General features: G+C 46.2%; 1 protein-coding gene across 9 annotated transcripts in view; it reads left to right on the top strand.

The window, feature by feature from the left end:
* The window catches only part of KAZN (kazrin, periplakin interacting protein), a 744,475-nt gene that overhangs the window by 681,632 nt on the left and 34,962 nt on the right, over positions 1–27,881 (top strand). For 8 of the 9 annotated variants that reach the window (XM_054009195.1, XM_054009194.1, XM_054009192.1 and 5 more), the window contains 3 exons: positions 1,793–1,923; positions 6,421–6,471; positions 9,674–9,797. In XM_054009195.1, coding sequence (XP_053865170.1) covers positions 1,793–1,923; positions 6,421–6,471; positions 9,674–9,797 — 306 coding nt within the window. Of the gene's footprint in view, positions 1–1,792; positions 1,924–6,420; positions 6,472–9,673; positions 9,798–26,543; positions 26,617–27,881 lie in introns of those variants that run through there. The other variant, XM_054009200.1, reaches the window with a different exon arrangement.

Raw genomic sequence — 27,881 nt, 5'->3', positions numbered from 1 at the left:
AGGGAGTTAGACACCCAGCTCCCATTCAGAATTAGGTATCTGACTCTCTTAACTGCTTTTGAAAAACCCCATCAGCGTGTTCAGGAAACACTTCGGGATCCATTTGGATTAAAGCTGTGTGCTCAACCAAAGGACATTATCCTTCTTTCTCACAAGGCATAGGTGATACCTGGGCCTGGATGGGCCCCAAGGATCCCGTTTTTAATAATCTTTGCTCTTCTGTAGCGTGCTCACGTAGGGATCTCAAAGCACTTTACAGACGTTAATGTACTGAAGTGACTATTACTTTCCTCATTTGCAAGTGGGGTACCTGGAGCCCAAACATTAAAGAACTTGCCCATGGCCACAGAACACGTCTCTGTCACAGGCAGGCATGGCACCCAGGTGTCCTCACAGTCAGTGCTGTGCTCAAACCATTGCCCCGTGCTGGAGTCGTCCGGCACAATAGAGCGTCATTGCGGTGCCTTTCATGCTCAGGGACTCCCCAAGGAAAGTGACTATTGGGATGGTCATTATCATCTCAAATTATTGAGTAGCAACCCTGGGGAGCCCCCACCACGGGCAGGAAGGATGGAAAAAAACAGTAACTTATTAGCGTGTCATCATCTGAAATGTAAGAAATTCCCACCAAAAAATGTTTGCAGCCATATTAGAGCTTGAACGCTATGTAGGGCCAATTGGACCAGCCTACAAACTTCTAGGGTGAGTTGTTTTAAAAGGACAATATCAAGAGTGTTTGTTTTTAAATATGTTCATTTAATCTTCCCACTTTACAAATATCATCATAAATTAGTGATAGATTAAATTCATTCACCTTTGACTATGAAATTAGTCTGGTCGGTTTCTGAGTCTCCCACCACAGCACCGTGCTCCGGGGTTTGACTTCACAATATTGCAAGGGACTGTCTGGATCTTAAACAAGAAAACCTGCAACATTTATTAATGTTTCTATTCATCCTTTCTGTCTTTTACCCACCAAACCTAACTATGGGGCCCAGACTAAATTGATCGTGTTCCTTTGAGCAAACCGCATTCCATGTGGGGCCAAAGAAAGTCGTTATGTTATTTAGCTTGGATTATGAAGATGCTTCTCCCTTTGGCACAAGTTGTTACCCATCTAACTAATTATCATAGAATCATAGACGATTAGGGTTGGAAGAGACCTCAGGAGATCATCTAGTCCAACCCCCTGCTCAAAGCAGGACCAACACCCACTAAATCATCCCAGCCAGGGCTTTGTCAAGCTGGGCTTTAAAAACCTCTAAGGAAGGTGATTCCGCTACCTCCCTAGGTAACCCGTTCCAGTGCTTCACCATCCTCCTAGTGAAATAGTGTTTCCTAATATCCAACCTACACCTCACCCACTGCAACTTGAAACCACTGCTCCTTGTTCTGTTAGGGTCTAAATAAAGAAGGGAGACTAAGGATCTTTACAGATAGGGAACAGAAGCTCAGAGAAATGTTGGGATTTGCCCAAGCTCACGCAGTTAAGTTGGGGCAGAACCGGGACCTGAATCCAGGTCTCTAGTCCAACAGCTGAGCCATCACACCCTCTCTGTCTCTGCAGCTGCCCCCCAGAAGTTACAGGCAGGATAGCAGATCTGCGGCGTTATACGGTCGTCTAAAGCATTCATCCAACACCCCAGCCGGCGACTGTCCGTGTATAAACACAGCACTGGAGAGAACCAAATTCACAGACCGAGAATGGTGTAGTATCCGAGCTAAAGCAGGGAGGGCACAGAGATGAACATACTAATTCCACTGAGCCCTGACTCTGCTCTTTACCTTCCAGCTGTCAGAGTGAGTCCGTGCCATTCACGGCAGCCTTCCATCATCTCCGATGCGTCAGCAGCAGAAGGCGATAGGTCATCGACGCCAAGTGACATCAACTCGCCCCGGCATCGGACGCATTCCCTCTGCAATGTAAGGCAGTTGTGAGGTCGTCTGTGACTCTTAACATCCGTGCCAATGTTTCTAACCCTAACCATCACTCTTACCTGCTTGTCTTTTGCCAGCCCTTCTTCTGGGGCCTGAGCCAAAGCCCACCAACGACAAGGCAAAGCCTCTCACCGGGCTTTCGATCAGGCTAGTCATGTAAATCCTGAGTTTGAATGGGACTTAAAACTACCCACATCCCAACCAGGAGTTGGTTCTACAGTGCCTGACTCTGTGTGCTCACTTGCACCTCTGCAAAGTGCGTGTCCCTGGTTCCCTGGCTCCCACTTTGCACTGGCGGCCACGCCCACACACAGTACGAGGCAGTGGGGAATCCACGTCCCTCTTTTCAAGAGCTGTGCAAAAATGTTGCATCTCTGATTTTAGTAAAACGTCCTGAAGAAACAACTATAATTTTGTGCCAGGCCATTATTTTTGCAGCCCGGAACCTGGATTGCAAAGAGGTTGATTGAAATGGCAGTTTTCCTAACTAGACATTCGGAATCTCTCAGATTTCCAGGGGAGGAACAAGCTTCAGCAAAGCGAAAATTTATGAACGTACTTAAAAACAGATCCATGTTCGAGTTGGACCTGGACTGAGACTTTGACAAAGTGTTTCTCCCCTCGGGCTCCATGTTCTAGGTTTTGATTGAAGACGTGCAGAGCTTTACAGTTTCTCATGATGTGACGTCCCCTTCCCCCCCCCACCCCCAATCAATCAAAATTGAGCCACTGAGACAGAGTTTCACTCTCAGCTTTCAAGTTCCTCTGAATCAAACTTGAGAGCTGGGAAGCCACATGAGTCAAAATGAAAACAGGGTTTGTCAAACTCCCTGTGAACTGAAGAGGCACAGAGCTTCCAGCCACAGTCATTGGGTCAACCACACACTTGCAGCACCGGGGACAGAACCTACCCTCTTCCTCTCCAAAAGCATAGCTGTGAGTTTAAAGGAGACTCTCCATTAGCGAACAGATTTAGAGCTGATACTGTCTCTAGCCACTAGAGGGAGACATGATCTCACACTGAGCTGGTGTGAATCCACATTTCTGCTCTCCTTTTACGCTGGTATAAATCTACAGTAATTCCATCCGTGAAGTTACTCTTGATGTATAACAGTGTGTAAATGAAAGCAGAATTCGGCCCTTTGCATTCCACATTTTTTAAGTTGGGGGAGGGGAGAAAGAGAGCGGCAGCCTTTTCTACTAACAACAGAAGCAAAGAAAGAGAGGCCAGGAGTCTGTTGCTTCGGTATCAATAGAATTGATTTAAATGACTGGAGTGACAGTGTGGAAGAGAATTTTTCAAAGTTCAATAGAGAAAATACATTGGAAGGTGCAGGAAATATCCAGAAACACTGCAGTGGAAGAGCAGAGAGGTTATACGGTTCATAATTAAGATATCCTGGCTAATAAATGCAGATAAATGTAACTTAATTCTAGGAGGAGTTCAGTGAGTGAGCAACAGAGGGTCCTATGGCACCTTTGAGACTAACAGAAGTATTGGGAGCATAAGCTTTCGTGGGTAAGAACCTCACTTCTTCAGATGCAGTGAGTGAGCATTTGCCAGATAAGAAAGCCCTGCAGCATATGCTGACTAAGGCAACCATACAGGAATGAGGGCTGGTCCACACTAACCCCCGAGTTCGAACTAAGATACGCAACTTCAGCTACGTGAATAACATAGCTGAAGTCGAAGTATCTTAGTTCAAACTACAAGGTACTTACCACGGGTCCACACGCGGCAGACGGGCTCCCCCGTCAACTCCGCATACTCCTCTCGCGGAGCAGGAGTACCGGCGTCGATGGCGAGCACTTCCGGGATCGATTTATCACGTCTAGACAAGACGCAATAAATCGATCCCAGAAGATCGATTGCTTACCGCCGAACCCGGAGGTAAGTATAGACATATCCTGAGAGAACAGTCTCCAAGCCCCTCGGGCAGTTGCCCCACTGCAATGAAGGAGAGAGAAGGGGGGTGTCTGCACTGTGCAGCCAGAAGAACAGTGTGTGAGGACTGGCCGGCTCAGTGTATCGATAACAGACCCGTTAGCTGTGGGTCACCAGTTAAAGTCCAGCTCACGTCTGTAAGGCAGCATCTGATCGCTCTGGAGTGACCTGAGTGGGGAGCATTTGTCTCGCTCCTAGAGGCATCGGCATCTCCAAAACCCACCCTCACAGCTGAGGCTCACCGAGCCTCTCGCTGGCAGGGAGACCAATTGGGGTGTGTGTGTGTGTGGCACAGGCTTGTCTGCACATGAAAATTCATCCTGAACAAGGTACGGTACGAATTTAAAGCAGATTAACTATTCCTGATTCCAGAATACGGGCTTGTCTAGACCAACAGTTCACGGCAAGCTGGGATGTAAATCTACCTATTTCTAGCTTGCCACGCACTGTGTCCAGAATAGACCCTGCTGCCGTGCACCGGCAGTTCTTGTGTGCTTTGAGCTCCCCCTCTTTGAAATGGGAGCAGATTGAAGTGCATTAGGGAACTTTCAGTGCACGACAGCAGCGTCCAGACAGCCAGTGAGTGTGCAGCAGGCTAGTGCGGGGTAGATTTTCACCTCAGTTTACCATGCACAAACTGTCTGTGTAAACAAGCCCTAAGAGTGTCTGTTTCCAAGTTAGGGTACGTCTATATTTACCTCCGGGTCCGGTGGTAAGCAATCAATCAATTTATCGCATCTTGTCTAGACGCGATAAATCGATCCCAGAAGTGCTTGCTGTCGACGCCGGTACTCCTGCTCCGCGAGAGGAGTACGCGGAGTCGACGGGGGAGCCTGCCTGCCGCGTGTGGACCCGCGGTAAGTTCAAACTAAGATAGTTCGACTTCAGCTACGTTATTCACGTAGCTGAAGTTGCGTATCTTAGTTCGAACTGGGGGGTTAGTGTGGACCAGCCCTTAGTTTAAGTAGCTTTCCTACAGGAAGGACCGATTGGATTAAACTAATTCAGAATAAGGCACTCCTATTCCGGAACAAGGGCATCCACACATGGCGTTAATCGGGAATAGCTAATCTGAAACAACTCGCTGTGGAGACAAGCCCTTAGAGCTAACTTTTAGTGAGCAGATTTATTTGTGTGGCTCTTGTAGTTCGAACAGTCATGCTTTCACCTTGGCTGTTTCTCCCATTTCAAATAGTTTGTGTCTCTCTCACACACACACACACACACCCCAACCTGGCATGGTACGTTCCACTCAGTGGTCTGTTTTTTTCACTCCCTAATTTTGATTAGTACTAGGATGGTGCTTCCTAGCTGGGTCTAAACCCAAATGGGTAGAATATGCGCATCTTCCCAAATCCTTGTGCAAGCTGATAACAAGGCCATTTCCCATGGAGTCCTGGACCATTCCCACGTAAAGCATCCAGCACCCTGAACAGTGCTGTCCAAATAATAATGATTTATTACTAATTGGTGATAGTCAGGCACGTCCCCCCTCGTTAACGAGGGGCTAGCTGCAGTCCTCCTCGTTACATTTTTGCTTGACCAATTACATCCACCACCTGTGGCATTTGAATCAAGCTATGAGTCAGAGGGGATCTGAGTTCAGGTAGCGTAAGCTGGTGTAAACTCCATGCTTAGGGGGCCAGAAGAGAAGGATGTAATAAAGAGCTGAGAAGAGGTAGTAACGCAGGCCTGTCTCCACACCAAATTGGTCACTTGGCATGTCTGTTTCACCAATGCAGGCTCCTTTCCACCTGCTCACCAATGTGTAACTTATACCCATTGCCTTCGAACCTGGCCCGACACGAATTAATGTGACAATCTGTGGCATTTCCTATACCGGTCCAGAACCAGTGGCATTAGCCCTTGCCAACAGGCAGAGGCAGACCAACTCGGAACAGCATAAACGGTGGCTCCAGATTAAACTTTTCCTCTTTAGTGTCTTGACCTGGGAAAGGGACCTGGACCGAAATGTCTGCATTCGTCTGGATTTTATTTTTGTTACTAATGTGGGTTGGAAGGGTGCGTCTGGGCTCTGAGAAGCACCCCGAAGTTCGGGTGTTTCTCAGAAATTTCTCTGGTTTGCAAAGATGAGACAAAGGTGCAGGAGTCGTGAGAACAAAGGGTTAAATGAATCTTGTCTCGGTTCAAGGGAGTTTGGTTGAGTTCAGCGGATTCACCCTTCTTTATTCTGAGATTCTGATTTTTCCAAAACCATGTCTGAATTTCCCTCTTGGTTGCCCTTAGCCTAGTCTCTGTGGCATAGTCTAGGGAACATACAGTTTTACCTGCCTCCGCATGATCTTCTCTTTTCCCAAATCCCTCTTCTCCTTCCCAAAACAAATTGGCTTCAACATGAAACAGCAGCAACTTTGCACCAGCTAATGCTCTGAAGCCCAGAAATAAGCAGGATTTCCAGAGAGAGAGCTGCTGGGTGTGCGTTTATATCCCCGGGCCGGTTTTGCTCTAGCAGTGCTGTGTGGTACTAGGGCTGTGTTTATGCTGTTTCAATGTGATCTGTCTCCTTCTACCGGTAGGGGGATAGTCCTGGACCGGTACAGAAGAACTTGCACAACCCAATTGTACAGGTAGGAAACCAATTGCCTTTCTTGACCAATCTCCTAATGAAATAGTTTATTAATGCGCAGCGTGGTTGACACACACACATGGTGCAGAGGCCAGAGTCATGTGAAATGCCGAATAGGTATATTGTAAGGGCTTGTCTACACTACCGCGCAGGCTCGATCTAAGCTACGTGAATAGTGTAGCTGAAGTCGACGTACTTCGATCTACTCACCGCGGTGTCTTCACTGCGGTAAGTCAACAGCTGGCGCTCTCCCGTCGACTCCGCTTGTGCTTCTAGTTCTGGTGCAGTACTGGAGTTGACGGGAAAGCGCTCAGCGGTCGATTTATCGTGTCTAGACGAGACATGATAAATCAACCCCTGCTGAATCAATCGCTGCCCACTGATCCAGTGGGTAGTGTAGACAACCCCCAAGTATATAGATAGACCATGATTGGTAACATCTGTCAGCTTTGGAAATGGGTCTGAATGAAAACTCTGGATTTGAGCCATCCTCAACTTTGGATCCAGAGCCAAACTCTCTGACTCCAGCCCAGCTGTAGTCGAGGAGATGAGAGAAGAGTTCAGGCATCACATTTCAGAGAGAATGGCAGATACTGGGAATAGCAGTTGCCTTTTTAGAGAGGGAGATGGACCCGCAAAAGAGTCCAATCTGGTGTAAACTGCACCTTCTGTCAGCTCCTCGGTATCTGTTACACCAGCGTAGGCTACGTCTACACCAGGCGCGAGGGAGGATGATTGCCAGACACACTCCTGCTAGCTCGAGGAGCTGCTAATGCACTAAAAATAGAACAGACCTGGCAGAACAGGCAGGGGTGAGCAGTGGCATGAGCTAGCTATGCTGGGTCCAGTCGGGTGGGTGCAGAACGGTGGAAACCAAAGTAACTGAGGCCCTGTCTACATGAAAGAAAGGTGCAGTGGTGTAACTAAATGATGTGCTGCACCAGCCTCACGCAGGGCTTCATCTGATGCATCATCGTCCCGTGACATCCCCCAGTAAGCTGCAGCTGGGGAGACAAATACCTTAGGGCTTGCACTGGGGAACTGCATTGAAATAGCTACACTGTTGTAAATGTCCTTAGCAGACAGGACCTTAGACTCATTCCGCACACCGCGGGGGGTTGGATTGCAGATGGGCCTGTGCCCCAGCTGTCCCTGAACTGTGGGGTGTTCCAAATATAAACGGGCCGCACCAAAACCCTGGGTCCAAACACTGACATTCCCGTCCCCCAGGAACACTTGTGGTGGTCAAAATCCAGCTGTAATAGAATGTCAGGGTTGGAAGGGACCTCAGGAGGTCATCGAGTCCAACCTCCTCCTCAAAGCAGGACCAATCCCCATACAGGTTTTTGCCCCAGACCCCTAAATGGCCCCCTCAAGGATTGAACTCACAACCCTGGGTTTAGCAGGCCAATGCTCAAACCACTGAGCTATCCCTTCCCCCTTTTGACCCAGATCCCCAAAGGTATTTAGGATTCAATGGGAGTTAGACACCTACATTATTTTGAGGCTCTGGGCTTTAGAGTCCTGTCTCCGGTTTGAATAAACCCAAACTTCAAGGCAGAGCTCAGTCAAACGACTCTCCTATTTTACCCGCAAAAAAACCCCACACTAAGCCCAGTGTGAAACCCTGCCCCCCCCCTCGAAGTAAATGGCAAAACTCCCACTTTGTAGGGTGAAATCTTGATTCCACTAAATCCTCCCAGGTTTGCTCAAAAGTTTCCATAGGCTTTCTGACACACTGACCCAAGTTTTGAGCTTGTTCTGTCTAGTTCTAGTGCTTTAGCCTAAGTTAAAGAACAGGTAGGTGAGTCCATGGGGTCAGGGCCGGCTCTACTGTTTTTGCCGCCCCAACCAGCACGCCGAATTGCCGCTGCAGACGGCGGGGGCAGTCTGTGTGCTGTTAGGGCGGCACGCGCGTTTCCGCGGCAGCGGCAATTCGGCGCGCTGCTCGGGGCGGCAAAAACACACAGAGTGCCGCCCCTTGCAGATTGCCCCCCCAAGCACCTGGTTGGAATGCTGATGTCTGGAGCCGGCCCTGCATGGGGTTATGTAAAAGTGCTACATTATGCACAAAGCAATGCACCTGAATTTAAGAAAACAAGAACTTCCATCGTATTCATCTGCAATCCTCTCCCCAGGCGCCACCGTGCCAGAGTTTCTCTGTAGCATCCTTCCACTTAAAGTTCCCCTCTGGCTCCCATTAAGTTGAATGAGACTTTTGCTACAATGCAAGGGGCACTGGCAGAGCTGGGGGTGGATCCCAGGGCTGGGCTAGCAGGGGCTGCGAGTCGGGAGTAAGGGGCTCAGATCCCATTTCCTTAGGCTGAGGTTGGTTGCTTTTGGATTGCAGGAAAGGGGGTGATTGGGGCTGGATTTTTTCCCCCTTACTCTGGTGCTGAAATTTATTAGACCCTGCTGCCTTTTCACAAAGTACTATTAATTTTAATAACATCTCCCATGCATGGATACTATGTAAATAAATATTATGGTTATTATTTAGGATAAGAGACGGTCCAAGTACAGGGTCCAAACCAAAGCCCAATTCGCCTTCAGTGATATCAGATTAGGCCCTTATTAATTTCTTCACATATTTTAAAATACACCAATAGGCACCTGCCCTCTGCTCGGGGTGCCGAACCTGTAAATGAAAAATTACAACGGGACAGCCCATAAACATCTCCACCTCAACCCACAGGCTCCTCCCCAGCTTGCCTGGAAGAGCAACATCTCTGGGCTCTTGTGGACCCGAGGGTGGGGAGCAAATTCCAAAATTGAGGGCCCCTGCCAGCAGCTCCTTCTCATTTACATTACGGGAGCTCCAGCTCGAGCACTGTTGCTGATTGTGTAGGCGTTCTCCTGACTGCCTGGACCATCCCCTTGCCCTAGTTATCAAGGCTGAGATATTTAAAGCCACCAAAGGAATTTGGATGTCTGTGCACTTCACAGTCCCTTAGATGGAGATTTTTGAAAGCTAACCATCGTAGGGTTTTAGCCTGCTGCCCATCACCATAGCATCTGGGCACTTTCCACATAAAACCAATAGCTATAGCAGTCCCCAGTGGCCTCCATGGAGTCTCTGGCTCTTCTCCTTTCCCTCGTATAGTTCCTGCCCCACTCCAACCTGTGAGCACCTTCTCTCTCCAGATTGTTTATTGTCGATGCTCATGTTATTTCCTTTTCTTTCTTCTCCCTCCGCTTTGCAGTCTCTAGAGGACCTTGAAGACCAAAAACGAAAAAAGAAGAAAGAGAAGATGGGATTTGGTTCCATCTCCAGAGTATTTGCCAGAGGGAAGCAGCGGAAATCCCTAGACCCGGGCCTCTTTGATGGTACTGCTCCCGATTATTACATAGAGGAAGACGCAGACTGGTGACCCCTCCCCTCCCCAAGCTGGTAGCTTGCCTCCTTCCTCTGCTGCCGGTGTGCGTGCATGGGTGGGTGTGTGGTTGTGTGTGTGCGGATGCATCTAACTAAAAAAAGAAAGTGAGCCTTTTTCCTCTGCGTCGCCACTTCTGTAACTGATGTACATACTACAAACAAAGCCTGTGTGTGACTATGTTAACTGTTGTCTTTGGAGCGATGCAGTTGTGTTGTAATCCTCTCGTTTTGTTCCTATTTTTTGTTTTGTTTGGGTTTTTTTGGTTTTTGATTTTTTTTTTTTCTTAATGAAACTTGAAACTTGAAGGACTGCTGTGTATTTGTAAATAACAAAAATATTGTGCACTTTGTGCTTGTGACGTCTCTTGTCCAAAAACGCTGTTTTCTTGAGCCCCTCATGTCGGTGCATTCTGTATCTGGTATGTTCTAAAAGTCAGGGGTTGGAGGGGACAGTATCCTATTCACAGGGTGCACCTGAGTTACAAAAATATTAGGCTCTGCCTATCCAGAAAGACCTTAAAATCTCACTCAGTGTGACGTCTTCCTGGCCAAAATCTCAGGAGGCAACACTGTTCTCTTTTTAATGCCTGTCAGCCTGGAATGATGGTTTAACTTTCCTTTGATTGTTTAGTTTAATTTATTTGCGCAAATCCAGAAGAGCTATTCTAACTAAATTATTGCATAAAGATTGGAATTTATATTTTTCCACAATGGTTTGGATGGGGATGGGAGGGTGTGTTTATACTGTACTGTTCTATTAAACTGCTGCCTGCAGAACTAGGGTAGGATTGGGTAGAAGTTGAGAGAATCAGTTTTTCTATTTTTGTCTTTGTGGGGGTTTTTTTTCCAAATGAATTTCTGTTGCATTTCTCTGTCTCTCATGCTAACATGGTGTACGTTTCCCCTATCCCGCGGTCGATCTAGACAGCAGGATCGGGGACCCAGATTGCTCCATAGGAAGTATAACCAGGTCAGATATGTACAGATATCTTTATCTAAAACTATTTTTAAAATGCTCAACGTATTGGAAAAGAGCAACAGTGATATTTATTATGGAATAATGTCGCGGAAAATGTTAGACTGCAAAGCAGACCGGCCTTTTCAGTACTGCATGTATTTGGAAGGAAGCACTGACCTTTGCTTTGATTGTATTTTCTGGCCACAGAAACATACAATTTGTTTTTGCCTCATGTCTGTGGCTTTTCCTATATACTGCATTCATTTGGGTTATTAATAAGAAAGGGGGATAAAGCGTGGCTTAAGGAACCAAGGCCCTGACTCAGCAATCCATCTCTTTGCAGGAAAGTACTTAAGTCCCATTGACTTCAATGTGACGTAAACACCATCTTAAAGTTATGTGCTTTGTTGAATGGGAACTAAAAGACTTCAGAGTAAAGTAGGGAGTGAGTCGGACTGTAAATATCAGGAAACAGCGTTGGATCAGATGCTTGGGGAACACTGGAAAACTGTTCCGTATCCAATGCTGTTAACTCAGTCCTGGGATATTTATTTTGTCTGTAAGAAAACTGGTCTGGGTCTGGGCTACTCCCGTCATTCGTCCCACAGTGCAGCAGTCTAATAACTTTGGTGCCCCCAGGTAAGCAAAGCTGACAGGTGCATCTCTTCAACCCTTATTGTGGGGCATTGTTTCCTTCTAACTCTGCTTCACAAGCAAACAAATGTGCATTTTGGAAAGACCAGGTAATTTGATGCAGTTGCTTCTGAAACCATGTCTGCTCAGTCTCTTCTAAATTCTAGTTTATTCGGGGGTGGAGATTTTTACCAGTGCACCTAAAAGATTTAGAAGCACAAAGCCCACTCTTTTTACTGGGGACTTGTGCTCCTAAATCCATTAGGCTCTCTTCAAAATGTGATTTCCCCCCCCCCCCCCCCTTTCCACTAACATGCATAGCTATCTGGTTACTACAAAATACAGTGCGTCGTGCTTTAATGCTTACAATACAATTTTACGCTCTTAAATTTAAGATTATTTAATAAAATACTATTGTGTATTTTTTTTTAATTCCAATACGTGCACCCTGTTTGAAAGGGATATTTTGTCTTTAATTATGAAACTAAAACACACAATACCACCATGCTACATTTCCTTCTAACAGAAGGATCTGGAGAAACCACAGGGGGTTAGGGAAAGTGGCTTTAAATATCTGCTCTGCTTTGCAACGGGGATGTGTCCAAAACCAGGGTGGGGGAGAACGACCCTGTTGCATCTTTCTCTGCAGAGGAACATTTTTATACATTTTTCCCCTCTTGTGTTTTTATAATTTAAAAACAAGCAAGCAAAACTCCTGGTTATTTTAGTAGTTTCCTTTTCATTTCAGCTTTTCTAAATTAGGAAATAATTCTAAAAAAGTTACTAAGAGGATGATTTATTTAAAAGAAAACTACAATGAATAGCATATGAATTATGGGTAATATTAGATTTAACTCTTCCCGCGTGAGTGGGGAAGAGTCCTTGAAGGCATGGATGCAAATATAAAAATATTAAAAAAATAAAAAAAAACCCTAAATAAAGCTTATTTTAAAGTATGAATGAATTCTATGTGATTTAATTGTTTCTAAGCTGTGTTTGCTAGGCCTGGATCCTTGGCTAGTCCGGGTGGTTAAATTGGATCGTATATATTGTCACATACTGTAATACAAATTCAGTATTTATACCACTTGCCAGCAGGGTAGCTGAAGTTCTGCTAGTTATTTGTCCATTTCCTCAGAACCAGAGTTTCCCTAATATAGCGATTTCTTTCCAGCCAGTTGGGAAGGATTTGAAGTTTCAGCAACTTGACTCAACGCACATCTACAGAGGTTGTTGCGGCTTTGGAATCCCGTAACTGACTTTTTTAGGGAGATTCCAAGAACTGCCTGGGGGGCTGGGGAGAGAATCGAGGCCTATAGACAAGAACTTCCATTTCCTCTTTAAAACTCACCTCCGCTGTCCAGTATTTTCCAGCCCTTGTGGCTGTGTCCACCTTAACAAAAGAAAGGGGGGGAAATATCTCCTTTCATGCAGACCCAAAACTCAATGCGCTAGTATTTGCTGCTCATGGCAGTGTGAATGTCAGCTGACCATGGGGACTAGCCGCCCCAACTCAGCCCACACTCTAAGGAAGCTATAGTTCGTAGGCTCCCCTAACTGTGAATCACTGTCAGCCTCTTTCTCCCCATCATGTGCTGGATTCTATAGCTGCTATCAAGTACGGCAGCTGAGGACTGAACTGGCTTTCACAAAACCTGCGTAAAATTGAAATGCTCCCCCCCGCTTTTCTTTTTAATTTCAACCCCAAGGTTTGGATGGACCTGCACATTTCCCCCGTGGTGCTGCCAACCCAAACATAGCAGGGTTCGCTAGAAAGTGACACTCGTCTAGAAACAGCAGCTGAAACCAACTGGTCTAGTTTCACTGGTTTTGATTTTTCGTTGCATTTTGCTCAGTACGGAGGATGAAAGAACTATGTTAAAACTTTTTCTTTCACAAATCAAGATAGAGTGAGTAATAGGAGGCCAAACTGTTAGGCCCAATTCACCCACTGCCCCTCATTCTAAAGGTACATGGCTCCTAGTCTCACGAATCAGAGAATCTCTCAGTCAAATGTGTTTATCCCAGGCTAGCGTCCTCCTCACCGGACCGCACTCCAGCTCCACTACAGGGAGGACAAGGCAACAGAATGGCCCTGTCTGCCCCTTGCCCTCTTGTAGACCACCACCGTGTATGAGGGGGAGGGGAGAGGAGGTAGGGGGACTTAAAGGGGAGAACGTGGAGCCATATGGGAATGACTGGGGAAGAGGGAAATGGAGATTTGGGTGGAGAAAAAAATCCTAGCAAAAACTGCAGAAGAAAAGAGGATGAGTGGGAGGAAAGGGAGAGGCTGTACAGAAAACCTGACCATCTTTCACTTCAGAGGGAACTTGAATTGGGCTGGCTTTGAATGCGTTGAATACTGTAGCACTCAAATGGGGGAAGTAGCAGCAGGCAAGTAACCTAGCTTTAGTAGAGGAACCTAGGAAATCGTTACCTAGGGCAGCTCAATTTGGAGCGGCAGGGAAAACTGCAAATCCCAAACAATGCTTGAAACACACCCACTTGGTGAAGAACAGAAGCCAGACCAGTCTCTTGAGCGAGTCCAACAGTGATGCTGAATCTGGGATCGGAGCTTTCCCATGGCTCAGGGATGTTTAGACCTGGGGGTTGCATTTGGCCCCGTACAGGGCCAGCTGTAAAGTTTGCACGTGGAGCCAAACTATTCTAAACTCTAAGGATCTTTGAACCAGGGATTTTGTCTCAGGCTTATCTCCCAGTCGATATAGGGCGGTGACTTTTAGAGTTGGAACTGGCGTCGAGAATCGAGCAAAAGGTTTAGTAGACCAGAAAACCAGGCGGTGAAGTAAACTGTCTCCAACTTTGGGTTGTAAATCTTTCAAGGTGGCAGTTAGAATTTCATGACCAGTGCAAAATACAGTAGGAGCTGGGGTAGGGAGCGGTGATCCCAGAGGCACCAGCAGGTAAGTAATTGCACCGTTCTGAGAAGAATATGGAAACAAAATGCAGGAGGGCAGAAAGCAGAGGCCTCTTCGTGGGAAACTTGGGGCTCTCTCGAGCGTCAAGTGGAGCAATTCCTGAGAAGTTAACTAAGAACTTATCTGATGATTATTCTGGTCAGGGAAAGTAGAGACCTTTGATGTCCCTGCACAGGAGAGAGAGAGAGGAGTTACTCCACTTCCTCCTTCAATGGGAGTTATCCCTTTCTGATAACTGCTTATGGAGGGGATTCATTCACCTGTGACGCTATAGGCTTAAAGGAGGCTTGTTTAGTCAGAACCACAGTTGCTGATGACGTCATAGTCTAAGGCCAAGACTACAGCGGGTTTTTGTACCAGTATATTGAGCTCGGTTACGGGATGTTTGGGGGCGGTTTTTGGCTTTGGGGTGGTTGGTTTTTTGCTGAAATAGTGATACAAGCTGTAGTGTGGATGCAGTTATACCACTGTAATTTATTCCCCCTCCCGCATGGGGAGAGAGAGAAGTCCTTACCTGGATCATTACGCTGGGCATCTCTCACAATCCTGCCCTGTGGTCTCCAGCCTTCCCATCTTCCGTTTCTCCTGTTTAGAGAGAAACTTGTTAGTGACACGAGTGTAGTGTCTACGCTAATGAGAGCGCCCCCATGACCGTATAAAATCTGCTAGTCTCCCCATTGCACAGAGGGGAAACTGAGGCACAGATTCTCAATGGGAGTTGGGCACCTAAACACCTTTGAGAGCCTGAGTTTAAGTGACTTGCCCCAGGTCACACAGGAAGGCTGTGGCAGAGCTGGGACTTGAACCCCAGTCTTGCAAGGGCCTAGACTTGTTCCCTAACCACTGGGCCATCCTTCCAGCTATATTTCTTTAACAGATAAGCATGTCAGAGAACATAATCATTCCTTTGCCAGTCCCTGGGACCTTTCCTTTGAAGCTGTGAGAGCACTTTACAAACAACTATGCTTCACAACGTCCCCGTGAGGCAGGTGGGGAAACTGAGGCACAACGGTGCAGCATCTTGCCTGACAAAGATGGGAATAGAACCCCGGAAGCTCTGCCTCCTCATGTCCCACCTATAAATATACACAACCACCTGCCCTACAAATGGACTGTAGCAAAGTGTAAAAACAAGCAACCAATAATTCAGAGAAATAATACAGGAATAACACTGCTCAGGACGGTCAGTTCTTGCTGTTACTTTAGAATGGTCTCATTTAACTTGCCTCCTGATTGAAGTGAAGTGACGTGGTGGGAGACAGTCGCCTTTGTATTCTCTTGCCTGCTGAGAACACTGCAGGCCATGCCATGAGTGCCACACTGGCTACCCTACCAGGCTCACTGCTCGTTTCTAAATACCCAATCCTTGGCATAAACACTGATTAGCAGCAATTATCCCAGACCCTTTGTGTCCAAACCAAATTCGGAACATAATGGCCAGCTTTTCAGCTGGCATACAACTCCATAGCACCACCGACTTCAGGGAGGCTGCCCTGATTAACACCCGCTGGGGGATTCCTTACCACTGTTGTTAATATCACCTTAGGGGGGGGGGTTCATAAATCCATACAGTGCTTTGCAACCATTCCATTAAAATCTGCCTGCGAGCTAAGTTAGGCATCAGTAATCCTCATATAGAGAAACCGAGGCGCAGAAGCAGTTTGCTCAAGGCCAATTGGAGACACTTACTAGGCGAACGCGAGAACGCGACGAGAGGCCGCTAACAGGAGCGTTTTGGAGGACACCGCGGTGGGCTCGGTGCTTGGAGGTAGTGGGACATGGGAAGTGGTGCATTTGGTCTGTCTGTGGGTCAGCTGTTCTCTGGGCCCAGGCTGTGTAGCAACCATGAGCCCCTCACTAAGCAGCTTAGAGGGTCTGTTTGGTGCCTTGCAAGACGCTGTAAGGCTCTGCCCTTTGGAGCTCTGACCAGCCCTGCTGTCTGAAGTCTGACAGGTTCATCGCTCCCTAGTGGGTGGGGTGGAGCTCAGCTGAGCTAAGCAGGGGGACTTGGTATAAAAAGTCACTTGCCAGGTGAACTCGAGAGCCATGATCAGAGGCAGCTAACTGAGTTTCGGGGGGAGATGAGAGGGAGGGTGAGGTTTTCCTTCCAGGCTCAGCGCTATGTGCAATTTCAGGATGGCCAGCGATGGTGACTTGCAACAGAGGTGCCATGTTTTCTTTACTACCTGAAGCCAGAAGGGACTTCCGGTACATGAAGTACAAGTTGAGGGCTGTGCTGGAGGAAAAGTTTCTTGGATTCAAGACACTACTCAGAATCAGAGTAGCTGAGGCATTCTGGACAGCCAGGCTCTAGGAAGCTGGGTACCAAGGAGACAGAGGAGGCCTGGCAGTTCCTAACCATCAGAGGCAAGAAATCATATCAGCATTCTTTACCAGTAGAGACAGGTGAAGATGGGCAGGCTGTGGCCACCAGAGAGAAGAGGACCAGGAGGAATTCCACACAGCTAGAAGTTTCCAATTGATACCAGTTCCTCAATGTGGAAACTGTAGAAGATACCTCTCAAGATCCAGTTGGTCCGTGGGAATGGAGAGATGTATAGGACACACCTCTGGATGGCAGCTCAGCTTGCCCACAAAGAAGGAAGACAGATGATCCTTGTTGGGGATTCAATACTCCTAAGAATTGAAAGAGCATTCTGCAAGGAACAAGCAGACAACGGGACAGGACCCTGTCTTCCCAGAGCCAAGACACGGGACATCACTCTAAGACTGAATAGGCTTCTGAAGAGAACAGGTCAGGATCCGTCGATGTTGGTTCATGTCGACAGTAACGACAGTGCCTCGAGGGATAGCTCACAGATAACATCACTCCAGAGGACTCGGAAGCACGCTGAAGCAGAAGAATGTCCAAGTGATCTTCTCTGAGATCCTTCCTGCCCCACAAGCAAAAGAAGTCCAAAGGCAGACGATTCTGGAAGTGAACCGCTGGCTAGGTAAGTGGTGTAAGGTGGAGGGTTTTGGTTTTGTGGAACATGGATCCACCTTCTATGGGGAGAGAGAGATGAATAATTTGGATGGCCTTCACCTCAATAGCAGGGGACCAAATCTCCTGGAGGACAGGCTGGCTAGAGTACTGTAGAGGGGGTTAAACTAATAACAAATGGGGAGGGTAAAAACAGTGAAGACATAGAACAGACTCAAGATCTTGAGAACAAAATTAATCAAGGAACCAAAGGACATGAAGAGAAGAAATTTTTAATTGCCTATAAACCAATGCTAGCCTCCTAGGTAGCAAACAAGAGGAATTGGAATGGCTCATTTATGAGCATAAATTCAATCTAGTTAGTATTACTACAACGTGTTGGGATGATTCACGCAACTGGAATGTTAAAAATCAATGGTTATAACCTATTTAGGAAGGACCGAGTGGGCAAAAGGGGAGGGAGAGGGGAACTCTACATCCAAAAATGGCATCACCCTTTTCTGAATCACTGATAACACAGAAGAAAATGATCTTGAACGCTTCTGGATCAATGTCCTAGCAGATAAAGCACAAGACTGGGGTGTTAGTTGGAGTCTGCTGCAGACCACCAAATCGCATTAGGGAACAGGATTAAATGGCTCCTTACACACCTGTCTATAATGTGTAGGGGGAAAAGCTGCATGATCATGGGTGACATAAATTTGAGTGATACATGCTGGAGGTCTGATGTTGCCAGTATTAAAACGTCCTTGGAATTTCTAAACATTATAGATGATCATTTCCTAGCTCAAAAAGTGCTGCAGCCAACCTGGAGGAATTCTATTTCTAGACCTAATCTTGACAGATGATAAGAACTGATCACAGAACTAAAAAATAATGGTAATGTACAAACAGAAAAAAAGTCCAGACCAGTAATACATGTATTTGGTGTTTTAAAGGGGCCAATTTCACAAAGCTGAAAACAACCATGAGCCAAATGGGGGTGGAGGATGAATTTAATCAGAAAAATGTGACTGATAATTGGGAATTGTTTAAGAATGCTTTACTGGTTGCCCAAAAAGCCAAAGTCCAACAATTGAGGAAGGAGGCGGTATTAGTTAAAAACAAACAAACAAAGCCAACCTGATTTAGAGGGGAAGTGAAGGCAGGGGGAAGAAAAGGGATGTTGATAGTAATGAATATAATTCAGAAGCTAGGAATTGTAGAAAATTGATAAGGGAACCAAAGGACTAGCAAACTAAAGGATAATCAGGAGGCGTTTTTTAAGTATACAGGGAACAAAAAGAATCCTAATCGTGGTATTGTTACATCACTAGATGGAAACTGAAGAATTATCAATAATAATGTAGAAAAAGTACCAGTGTTTTATAAATATTTCTGTCCTGTATTTGGGAAAAATCAGATGTAGTCATATCATATGATAACACTCTTAACACTCTTCCTCCCACTATATTAGTGGAATAGAATGTTGAACAGCTGCTACTAAAGTTAGACATTTTTAAATCAGCAAGTCTACATAACTTGCACCCAAGGGTTTTAAAAGAGCTGTCTGAGGAGCATGCTGGACTGTTAATTTTGATTTTCAATAAGTCTCAGAACACGGGGAAGTTCCAAAAAACTGGAAGAAAGCTGATGTTGTGCCAATATTTTCAGAGTAAATGGGATGACCCGAGTAATTACAGGTCTGTAGTGGCTGATACAGGAGTTGATTAATCAAGAACTAAAGGAGAGTAATGCAAAAATGGTATCAAGTTACACAGGATCTATTTTCCATAAACCTGTGTTGATTGGCGTTAATTACAAGTTTGGTTGATCTAGCTAATACTGTTGATATAATAGACTTCTCAGGCATTTAACTTGGTACTGCACAACACTAATTAAAAAACTAGAATGATATAAAATGATCATGGTACACATTAGATAGTTAGCCAATTTGTAATCTGATAGGTCTCAAAATGGAACTGTGCATGGGGAATCATCACTGAGCAGGTATGTTTCTAGTGGAGTCCCGTAGGGACTGGTTCTTGGCCCCATGCTACTTAACATTTTTATCAGTGACCTGGGGGAAAAAAACATAAAATCATCCCTGATAAAGTCTGCAGATGGCACAAAAACTGGGGGGAGTGGTAAATAACAAAGAGGACAGGTCACTGAGTCAGAGCGGTCTGGATCACGCGGTAAACTGGGCGCAAGCAAATACGAGTTTTCATTGGGCTAAAAGTAAGTATATACATCTAGGGGCAAAGAAAGGCAGCCTTGCTTGCAGGCTGGGGGACTCCGTGCTGAGAAGCAGAGACTCTGGAAAAAGATTTGGGGGTCGTGGTGGATAATCAACTGAACGTGAGCTCCCAGTATGGCAAAAAGGGCTAATATGATCCTTGGAAGCATAAACAGTGGAGTCTTGAGTAGGAGCAGCAAGATTATTTTCTGTCTGTATTTGGCACTGGTGCAAGTGCTGCTGGAATCCTGTGTCCAGTTCTAGTGTCCACAATTCAAGAAGGATGTTGACAAATTGGAGAGGGTTCAGAGAAGAGCCACAAGAACGATTAAAGGATAAGAAAGTTTGCCTTATGGTGCATCTATTTAGCTTAGAGAGAAGATTAAGGGGTGACTATTACAGTCTATAAGGACTTACATGGGGAAGCATTATTTAATAATAGATTCAAGAGCCCATCTGAGGCAGGTATAACATGGTCAAGTGGCTGGAAGCTGAGGCTAGAAAAATCCAGGCTGGAAATAAGGTGTATATTTTTGATCGTGCGATTACTGACCCATTGGAACAAGTTGCCCAGGGTTGTGGTGGAGTCTCCATCACACCATTTTTAAATCAAGACTGGACGTTTGTCTGGAAGCGCTGCTCTAGGAATTGTTTTGGGGACGTTCTCTGGCTTGTGTTATACTAGAGGTCAGACTAGATGATCACAATGGTCCCTTTTGGCTTTGGCACATTCAGAGACCCCAAGGCCAGGAGTTTCTGGGTCCTAGGCCAGTGCTCACACTGCTGGAGTAATTTAGTTCTTGCTCTTAGTGGTGGTGATTCCCTCTTTGCTTTTCACTCAGGTTTAGACAATGAAACTAGACCGGTCTGGTTACTACAGCTGTCATCCGACACACACTAGCACAACGTTGTGACGACAAACCGCAGGAGACGGTTTAAATCCCGCACCAAAAAACCCAAACCAAACTCACCCCTCGTAGTTGACACGATTTTTTAAATGAACATTCAATGAAAGCATTTACTATAGTGTTTTAAAAAGAGACTTTTTATTAACCCATCACAAGGCTGTAGGCATAGGGTAATATCTTTCTTTATTCTGGTAGATCCCAATATCACCCATCCAGGCTCCAGAACATACACATCCCTGCAGACCCCCGTTCACTCCTAGGATGGTTGTGCACGCTAAGGGCTCAAAGGCTATGTGCTTTAAGATGAAGTGTAATGCTGGATGCATGGGCCAGCACCTGGTGATTAATGTAGTCATTTCACGGTCTTGTGTTGCTGGAAAGGGAAGGCAGAAGATACAGCAACAGCTTCTATTTTATTCACCACAGACCTTTCTGCATCTGCCTTCTTTCATGCCTGTGCAGCATAGCTCCCATCAACGCTTCTGGGACTATCTGCCGATTCCTAACGAGGAGGCTATCACCCCCTTGTGCAAACTATGTGGCCAAATGGTCTTATGAGTCAAGGGTGCCCGACATGTAGCCTGAAGGCCTCATGCAAACTGTGGGGCAACAAAATGCAACCGCGGAGCAAGGACAAAGCTGATGAGCTGTAGGTATTTCCTGCTGCTGAACTCAACCAACCAGGAATTTGCATTCCGTTACCGAGGGGACGTACAAGCCAATGCTACAGGGGTATTGTAAACCCCTTTGCTAATCCAGCTCCCCGTTTCACAAACATAGCGCATTCCTGTCCTACAGAGTTGAACCTGTCTGTATGTGTGGCCATCCCCCTCTGCAAATAACTACGTGGTACGAATTGCCTGGCTCCTCTAGAATGTACAAGCCTGACCTTCAGAAAAAATCCAGAGAGCAGTCCCCAACCCGCACAAATAGGAAGAGGAATAGAGTCAAACTGGCTGACATTTTCAAACACCTGTTCCCTGCTGGAAACACCAGAAATCCCATAAGGAGGAAAAGCCCCGTTCTTGTGAGAGTGCCTCCCTCGTTTTCCAGACTCAGGATAAGCCTCTGAATTTCAGCAGCCGTTTTCCAAACGGAGCCCAGAATTTGCATTCGATTAATCCCACCAGTAGCCGGTGTGCTCGGCTTTTAAATGCTGGGGTGAAACCATCGTGCTAAACTCTAGGACTGTGCCGAATACAATTTTTTCCCCCCTCCTGCTTCCCCAGAGTTCTGTCTGCGGTGCGTGATCCCCTCTATAACCGTGGCCTAGTTAGCTGTAGAAGAGAGATGCTAATCAATCATGACCTAATAAAAAGGTATGCCCGAGTAGGAAAGCAGCGTGTCATGCTGTCTAAAATGGAGTGAATATGCTGTGTGATTGATTGCGATTACACTGGGTCTCTCTGAGTATGTAGGAGTAAAAAAGGCGGGAGTATCCCTGAGTGCAAGTGGAATTACCAGGAAACAGGGAGCGTGAATAAAATATTGGGCAGATAATTATTTTCAGCTACTCCATTGTCAGGCCCCTTGGGCTCTTTGTTGCAATTGGCACGACGGAGTCAATTTCACACCCTGCACATGTGTGACATTGGTCAGTATATGACTCCTATGCTGAGGCCTTCAGTGTGATGCCTAGGAATGCTACCAGCTTTCGGAATTCCGCATGGGGCCCGGCCTTGTGAAATTGTCTGTGGCAGCCATCAAATTGCAGAAGAGCCGCACAAGCCGAACTCGGGTGGATGAACATTTACTCGGACAAATGGCGCGAGTGAGTCAGCTGACCTGAGTGAATGCTCACCGGGGTCCACAGTCTAGCGCAACGTGACTAGGAAACTAGAGAGATGATTTATGGGCAAAAACGTGGAAAGCTCAACAACCCCACCTTGGCCAAGCAACGTCTGGGAGAGCAAGAAACCAATCTAAAAAGACCTGACGGGTGTAAACACTAAGGGGGGAGAGAAACATCAAGGAGGGAGGGGGTATTTGGGGAGGTGCAAGGAGGTCTAACTCAGGGGAATGGGATGAAAAGGGTAACTTGAGGTTGAATGTCAGAAGAAACATCAAGATCTACTGGGCCGAGGAAAGATGGGGGCTTTCCACTGTCTGGTCTATTTAAAAACTAGACTAGTTAAAGCACTAGATAAAATACTGAAAGGAAACATCCTGCATTTGGCTGTGGGAGGGACTAGAGGGCCAAAGAGTGGCCCAACAGGTCAGACAAGATGATCGTGATAGTCCCTTCCGGCTTTAAACTCTGTGAGCCTTGGCTAGTAGTCTACTAACTGCAACCTTTAGAGACCTATTCACTAGGGCAGCGGCTCTCAAACTTTAGCGACCTGAGGACCCCCATTTTGATTTAAAATTTTTCACAGACTGCAGCCCTGGCAGAATTCCTCTCCCAACCTCTTCACACACGTACAAGGAAACACAAATACAGCAGCTGTATTCTCAGCCAACCCCATTAGCTCCTCACTCCCTTCAGGATCCAGTTTAAAACTAGCCTCTTCATGGCAGATCCTTAGCTGGTGTATTTTGGCCCCTCTCTATGGCAAACAATGGAGTTACACCAATATACACCAGCTGTGAATCTGGCCCTTTCTTTTTAAAACCCCCATCAGCTTGCTCCAGCCTGCCTGTCGCACCTTGTTTCTCTTGCCTTCTCTGTTTGCTCCATCCATTAATCTCCTCTGTGGCCCTCCATGCAATCGAGCCATTGCTGGTGCAAGAACGTTCTTCTCTGTAGCTCTTCTAACAGCTTTCCTAGATCTTTCCCCTAGAGCTGGGTGAAATATTTCAACCTACGCTTTTTTTTCTTTGAAAAATGCAGATTTGGTGACACTGAAACCAATTTGTGTTGATTTCACCTAATTGTTTCAGTCAGGGAAAAAAACATTTAAAAAAAGTCCTATTTTGTTTCAACATTTTTTAAATGAAACTTTTTGACTTCTTGATTTGATGGGACTTTTCGTTTTGAAAGTTTCTTTAATTTTCTTTATAAAAAAATTAAAAATGTATAAAGAAATGCTCAAAATCTAAACATTTCAGGTCAAATAAAATGTTTTATTTCAGCCAAGAATTCTTTTATTTTTCAAAATTTCCCCTGAACCAAAAAAATCTATTATTCACCCAGCTCCAACCTCCACCTCATTGACTGTTTTATTTCACATCTTGGCCAAGGAGACATTTTTCTCCTTGTCTATACCACTTAATTTCATGCTTCTCCAGCCGTTATGCATCTCTCCAATCGTGCTATATAACTCCATGGTACAGTTTGCAAAAATACTCTGTACAACATATAGTTGCCTTATGGTGTCAAAACCTACTATATGCATGAAGCAACTAGGCCAGTGCAGAGATTTCAGTAGAGTCTGGATGTTCTTAGACCTGGAAAGGTCAATTAAAAGCAAGGCCAATCCCAACCTTTTGACACATGCTGACGGGAGTCAGACTCACCCTGCTGAAATGAAAGGTGGAGAGATCCCAAGAATTCATCGGGGAGTTAACAGTGATTGACTGTTTTAATATTGCCCCAGCTTTTCCACGGGTTACCAACAAAGAATCCTTTACACCAATGTGTCTGCAGAAAACCTGGATAGCGGCACTAAGTCATGTAATGCTACAGGCAGTATTGGGACACTGCGGAATATGGGACCTAGGGACTGATCTCAGGCCTCACCAGGATGGAGCTGCGTGCTCTCTGATGTGATAGGCCTGTAGACAACAGTGTGCAAGGATATTGCTCAAACATAGCAGAGCTGCTCCTGGGACCTCAGCTAGTGAAGCCAGTAGGATCCCATGACTAACAAGGACATTGTCAAATGCAGCTCATGAAGCCAATATCCTCTGAGGGAATGGGCAGCAGTACCAGAAGTACACAGACAGCAAACCAATACAATGTGTATGACTGCGGCATGATCTAAACTGTATGGTGCCTTCTTCCCCTATCAAATCATGCAGTCAATATTATTAAAATCGGCGGCCTGGTTTAACATCCAAACTCTGGTGCTGTTCAGATTCAGGACTGGACCACCTATCTAGTCTCTCCCGGTATTTTTCACACCCCTGACATCATGGTGTACAAGTGCAATCCACTGAGCTGAAGTTGATGGTTGTGTCCATCTCTACAACAGAATAAACTAAAGCCTGGAATATCCAACGTCTCTTGAGCTTTGGATGTGGATTAGGCCCATGTCTACTAGCAAAGGAACCTGCGTCTTAAACTGAATCACAAAAGCGTTAGTGCCAAACACTTGTTATTTTTACAGCTCCACAAGTGATCCCACGTTCGTTGCTCAAGAAACTAATCCCGCGGTGGTAATGACCTTGAGCCACGGGGACAACCTGGGAAATGCTGTGGCTTTTGGCATGGAAAAGGGCTTCAATATCAATGAAAGCAACTGAGTGCATTGATCGTCTAAGGTAGCAGGTGAACAGCGAAAATTAGCAGCCTTGGGTGAAGAGCTACGATTTGCACCATCCCCAGAGCTACTTTATTTTGCAAGATGCAAGGAGCCAACAGCAGCACTGCCTGCAAAAGCAACACTCGGAAGATCCTGGATGGGACACTGCCCTTCTGTAGAAGGGCATGAGCATTTGCCTAAAGCATGCGAGCACCGTGCTCGGCCAATGAAATCCCACCCAATAAGCCGTTTACTGTAAGGGTTGGCATTACTCACAAATCAGACGTGCATCTGACGAAGTGGGTATTCACCCACGAAAGCTTATGCTCCAATACATCTGTTAGTCTTTAAGGTGCCACAGGACTCTGTTGCTATTACTCACAAACTTCTTCATATTTGGCCCCGCGCTTCCAATCCCGATGCTGCCCTGTGCGGTGCTGGTCAGAGATGCGCAAAGTGCAGCCGGGAGGCCTGACAGAGCTGATTGTCATAAAACCTGTCCCACAGCTGCATAACCACCGGCTGAAGAGAAGGATAACCAACGGCAGGTTAGCAAATTCAAACACCCAAACTATACCTATTCATCTAACCAAGGGACGAGCCAGTCCAGCCAAGTATGGAGAAATAAATTCATCAAAGGTTACCGTGGAACACAGCAGCTGAATGTATTATGCAAATTGATATGCAAATCAGGCACAGCCCTTGGGCTCCTCCCAAGTTGCCATGAGGGGTCATCAGTTTCAGGTGCTTCTTGATTCATATCAACATGTGACATGTCAGGGCTGAGAGATTTCTCTTAGGTCTGGGAACCTACAGGGGACAAGACAGTCATGTGAAAGGGATCAATGTAACCCGCACGACCAGCGCGGCTCTTTGTATCCCTCTCGTGGCTGAATCAAGTATACAGCTGCTATCTCTGAGCGAATGCACCTGCTCCTTTAGTTCAAGCAGTAGCAGATTATGCTTTTAGATGCCGAGGTCCCATGTTCAGTCCTGCCTGATGATCTAGCCACGGGCATCGATACACCCCAAACGGGGAGAGGAATTGTTTAGCACGGTGCATAGGGAGGTAACGAGATGAAACCAAGAAAAGGGGAACAAGGCTGATTATCAGGAAAACATCCTGTTAGCACGATTGATTGATTAGAATGTAGACGACCCATGTCTGGGGACATTTAAAACGACACTGGACTAAGAATTTGGAAACATATTGAGCCTGAACCTCGGCTGTTTTTAATCAGCAGAGCTCTGCTGATTTCACTGGACCTATGCCAATTTATACCAGCTGAGGAATAATCCTGGCACTGGTCCCTGGTGGGATGGACTGGATCTATCATTCAGATTGGTCAGCGATCCAATTTCTTACTCATTTTTACCAGTTTTACCCCAAGTTTGGCTGGACTTTGTTAAAGTGCCTGTTGCGTTGTCTTTAGCGATGAGTTCTGAGTGGGCACGCAGAAGAAAAGCATTGCATTAGCTGGGCGTGAGGGAGCAGCTCAAGTCACCCATTGATCATAAAGACCTGGATCAAAATTACCGCCTACTTCCCCATGTAAATCTAGCACGCCACCACTGCTGACTCCAGTGGAATTGTTCTGCTGTAAACCAGTGCAGAGGGTGAATGAGAGAATGTTCTACAGTAAAACAGGGCCTGGGTGTGAAAGTAATGCTTGATGGAACTTTGTTTCCCCTAGATCTTGCCCACACAGTTATCCTGCATCCGGCTTCCAGGTAAAGAAGAAGAGAGAAAAGGAGCAAGAGGGTGAGAAGGTCTGGAATGGTTTGATTCAATGAGTGAATGATCAAACTGCTGTGCTCACCTGGCTTCTCGACACCAAACATGCCTGTAATTTGACTGGCATTTGTCTGCATCTTTTAAAACGCTTCATCGGAAAATAAAGTGTTATTTGGAAGCAGTTGATCCAGGGGAATACGTTACATTTTGTTGTTAATGTGTTTTTAAAAAACATGACTGTGGATGGACATTGCATCAGCAACCCTGAGCGCCAGGGGCCCTGGTCTGAGGTGCCTCTGCACTCGTGAGCTGCCAGAATGGCCACTTGGCACCACGAGCAACCAGACATAAGTTAGAGCAGTCTTTGGGCTTCTCTAATGTTCACTTGACACTGGATTGGTCCCCAGGATCCAGGTGCCACAATGGTGGCATAAAGTCACCTTTATCCTTTCTCCATTGCCCAGTGATGAACCCAGCTCAGCCAGTCCCGAGCATCTTTATCGCTCCAGGAAACATGTTCAAGAATTTGTTTGGGTTATTTTAATAGCTGACCTGGCCTCAGCCCTTCAAAATTCTACTAGCCAACTCATCTGGGGCCAGGATCTTGTTCTGAGGAGTAAAATGGCACTTTCTCTTCCCTCCCCGTTGTCATCCTCCTCCTCCTGTTAAAGAGTAGACAAGTGCCTGGCTGGTACGTTTTCACTCTGACTTTACAAACGCTGCTTTTCCTAGGTTTTTTTTCGTTTGCCCATCCCAACCTAGATCGACGATACTGGGCCTATGGACTCATGTCACAAAAAATAAGACTCACGCACACAAGATGGGGGGGAAGAGAGACCTTTCTAATCTCGCAACAAGCCTGAGCATTTAGCTCTGAAACAAAGACTTAACGCACTCTTGAGATATGGCCAGCTTTCCGGTGTGCGTCTCTCCAATTCCCGTTTACGCAGCAACCCCCCAATGATCGGACCAAGAACTATCCCCGTTCTCCGCCCCCGAGCAGCTCGCACCGGGCCTTTTCTGCCATCAGCTACACACTGGTGTAAGGAAGATCAGCACGGAACGCGTGGAATCGCCCATACGTAGTTCTTTACTTACATGGTAAGGATTAGCCCCTGCACCACTCAAGTCCCACTTAGACGCTGGTTTGAGGAGTGATTGAGACTTAAAGACTGTGCACCGTTTGTCACAGTCCTCTGCATAGGGGCGAATTTCACTCCACCAGAAATTCTGAATCGAGTGGCTGGAATGGGCAGCTGCAATGGCGTTCTGGAGGAAATTCTCCCCACTTTTTTTC

Source organism: Malaclemys terrapin, chromosome 19, assembly GCF_027887155.1.
Source record: "Malaclemys terrapin pileata isolate rMalTer1 chromosome 19, rMalTer1.hap1, whole genome shotgun sequence".
Taxonomy (NCBI): domain Eukaryota; kingdom Metazoa; phylum Chordata; order Testudines; family Emydidae; genus Malaclemys; species Malaclemys terrapin.
This window is presented reverse-complemented; position numbering and strand designations above follow the sequence as displayed.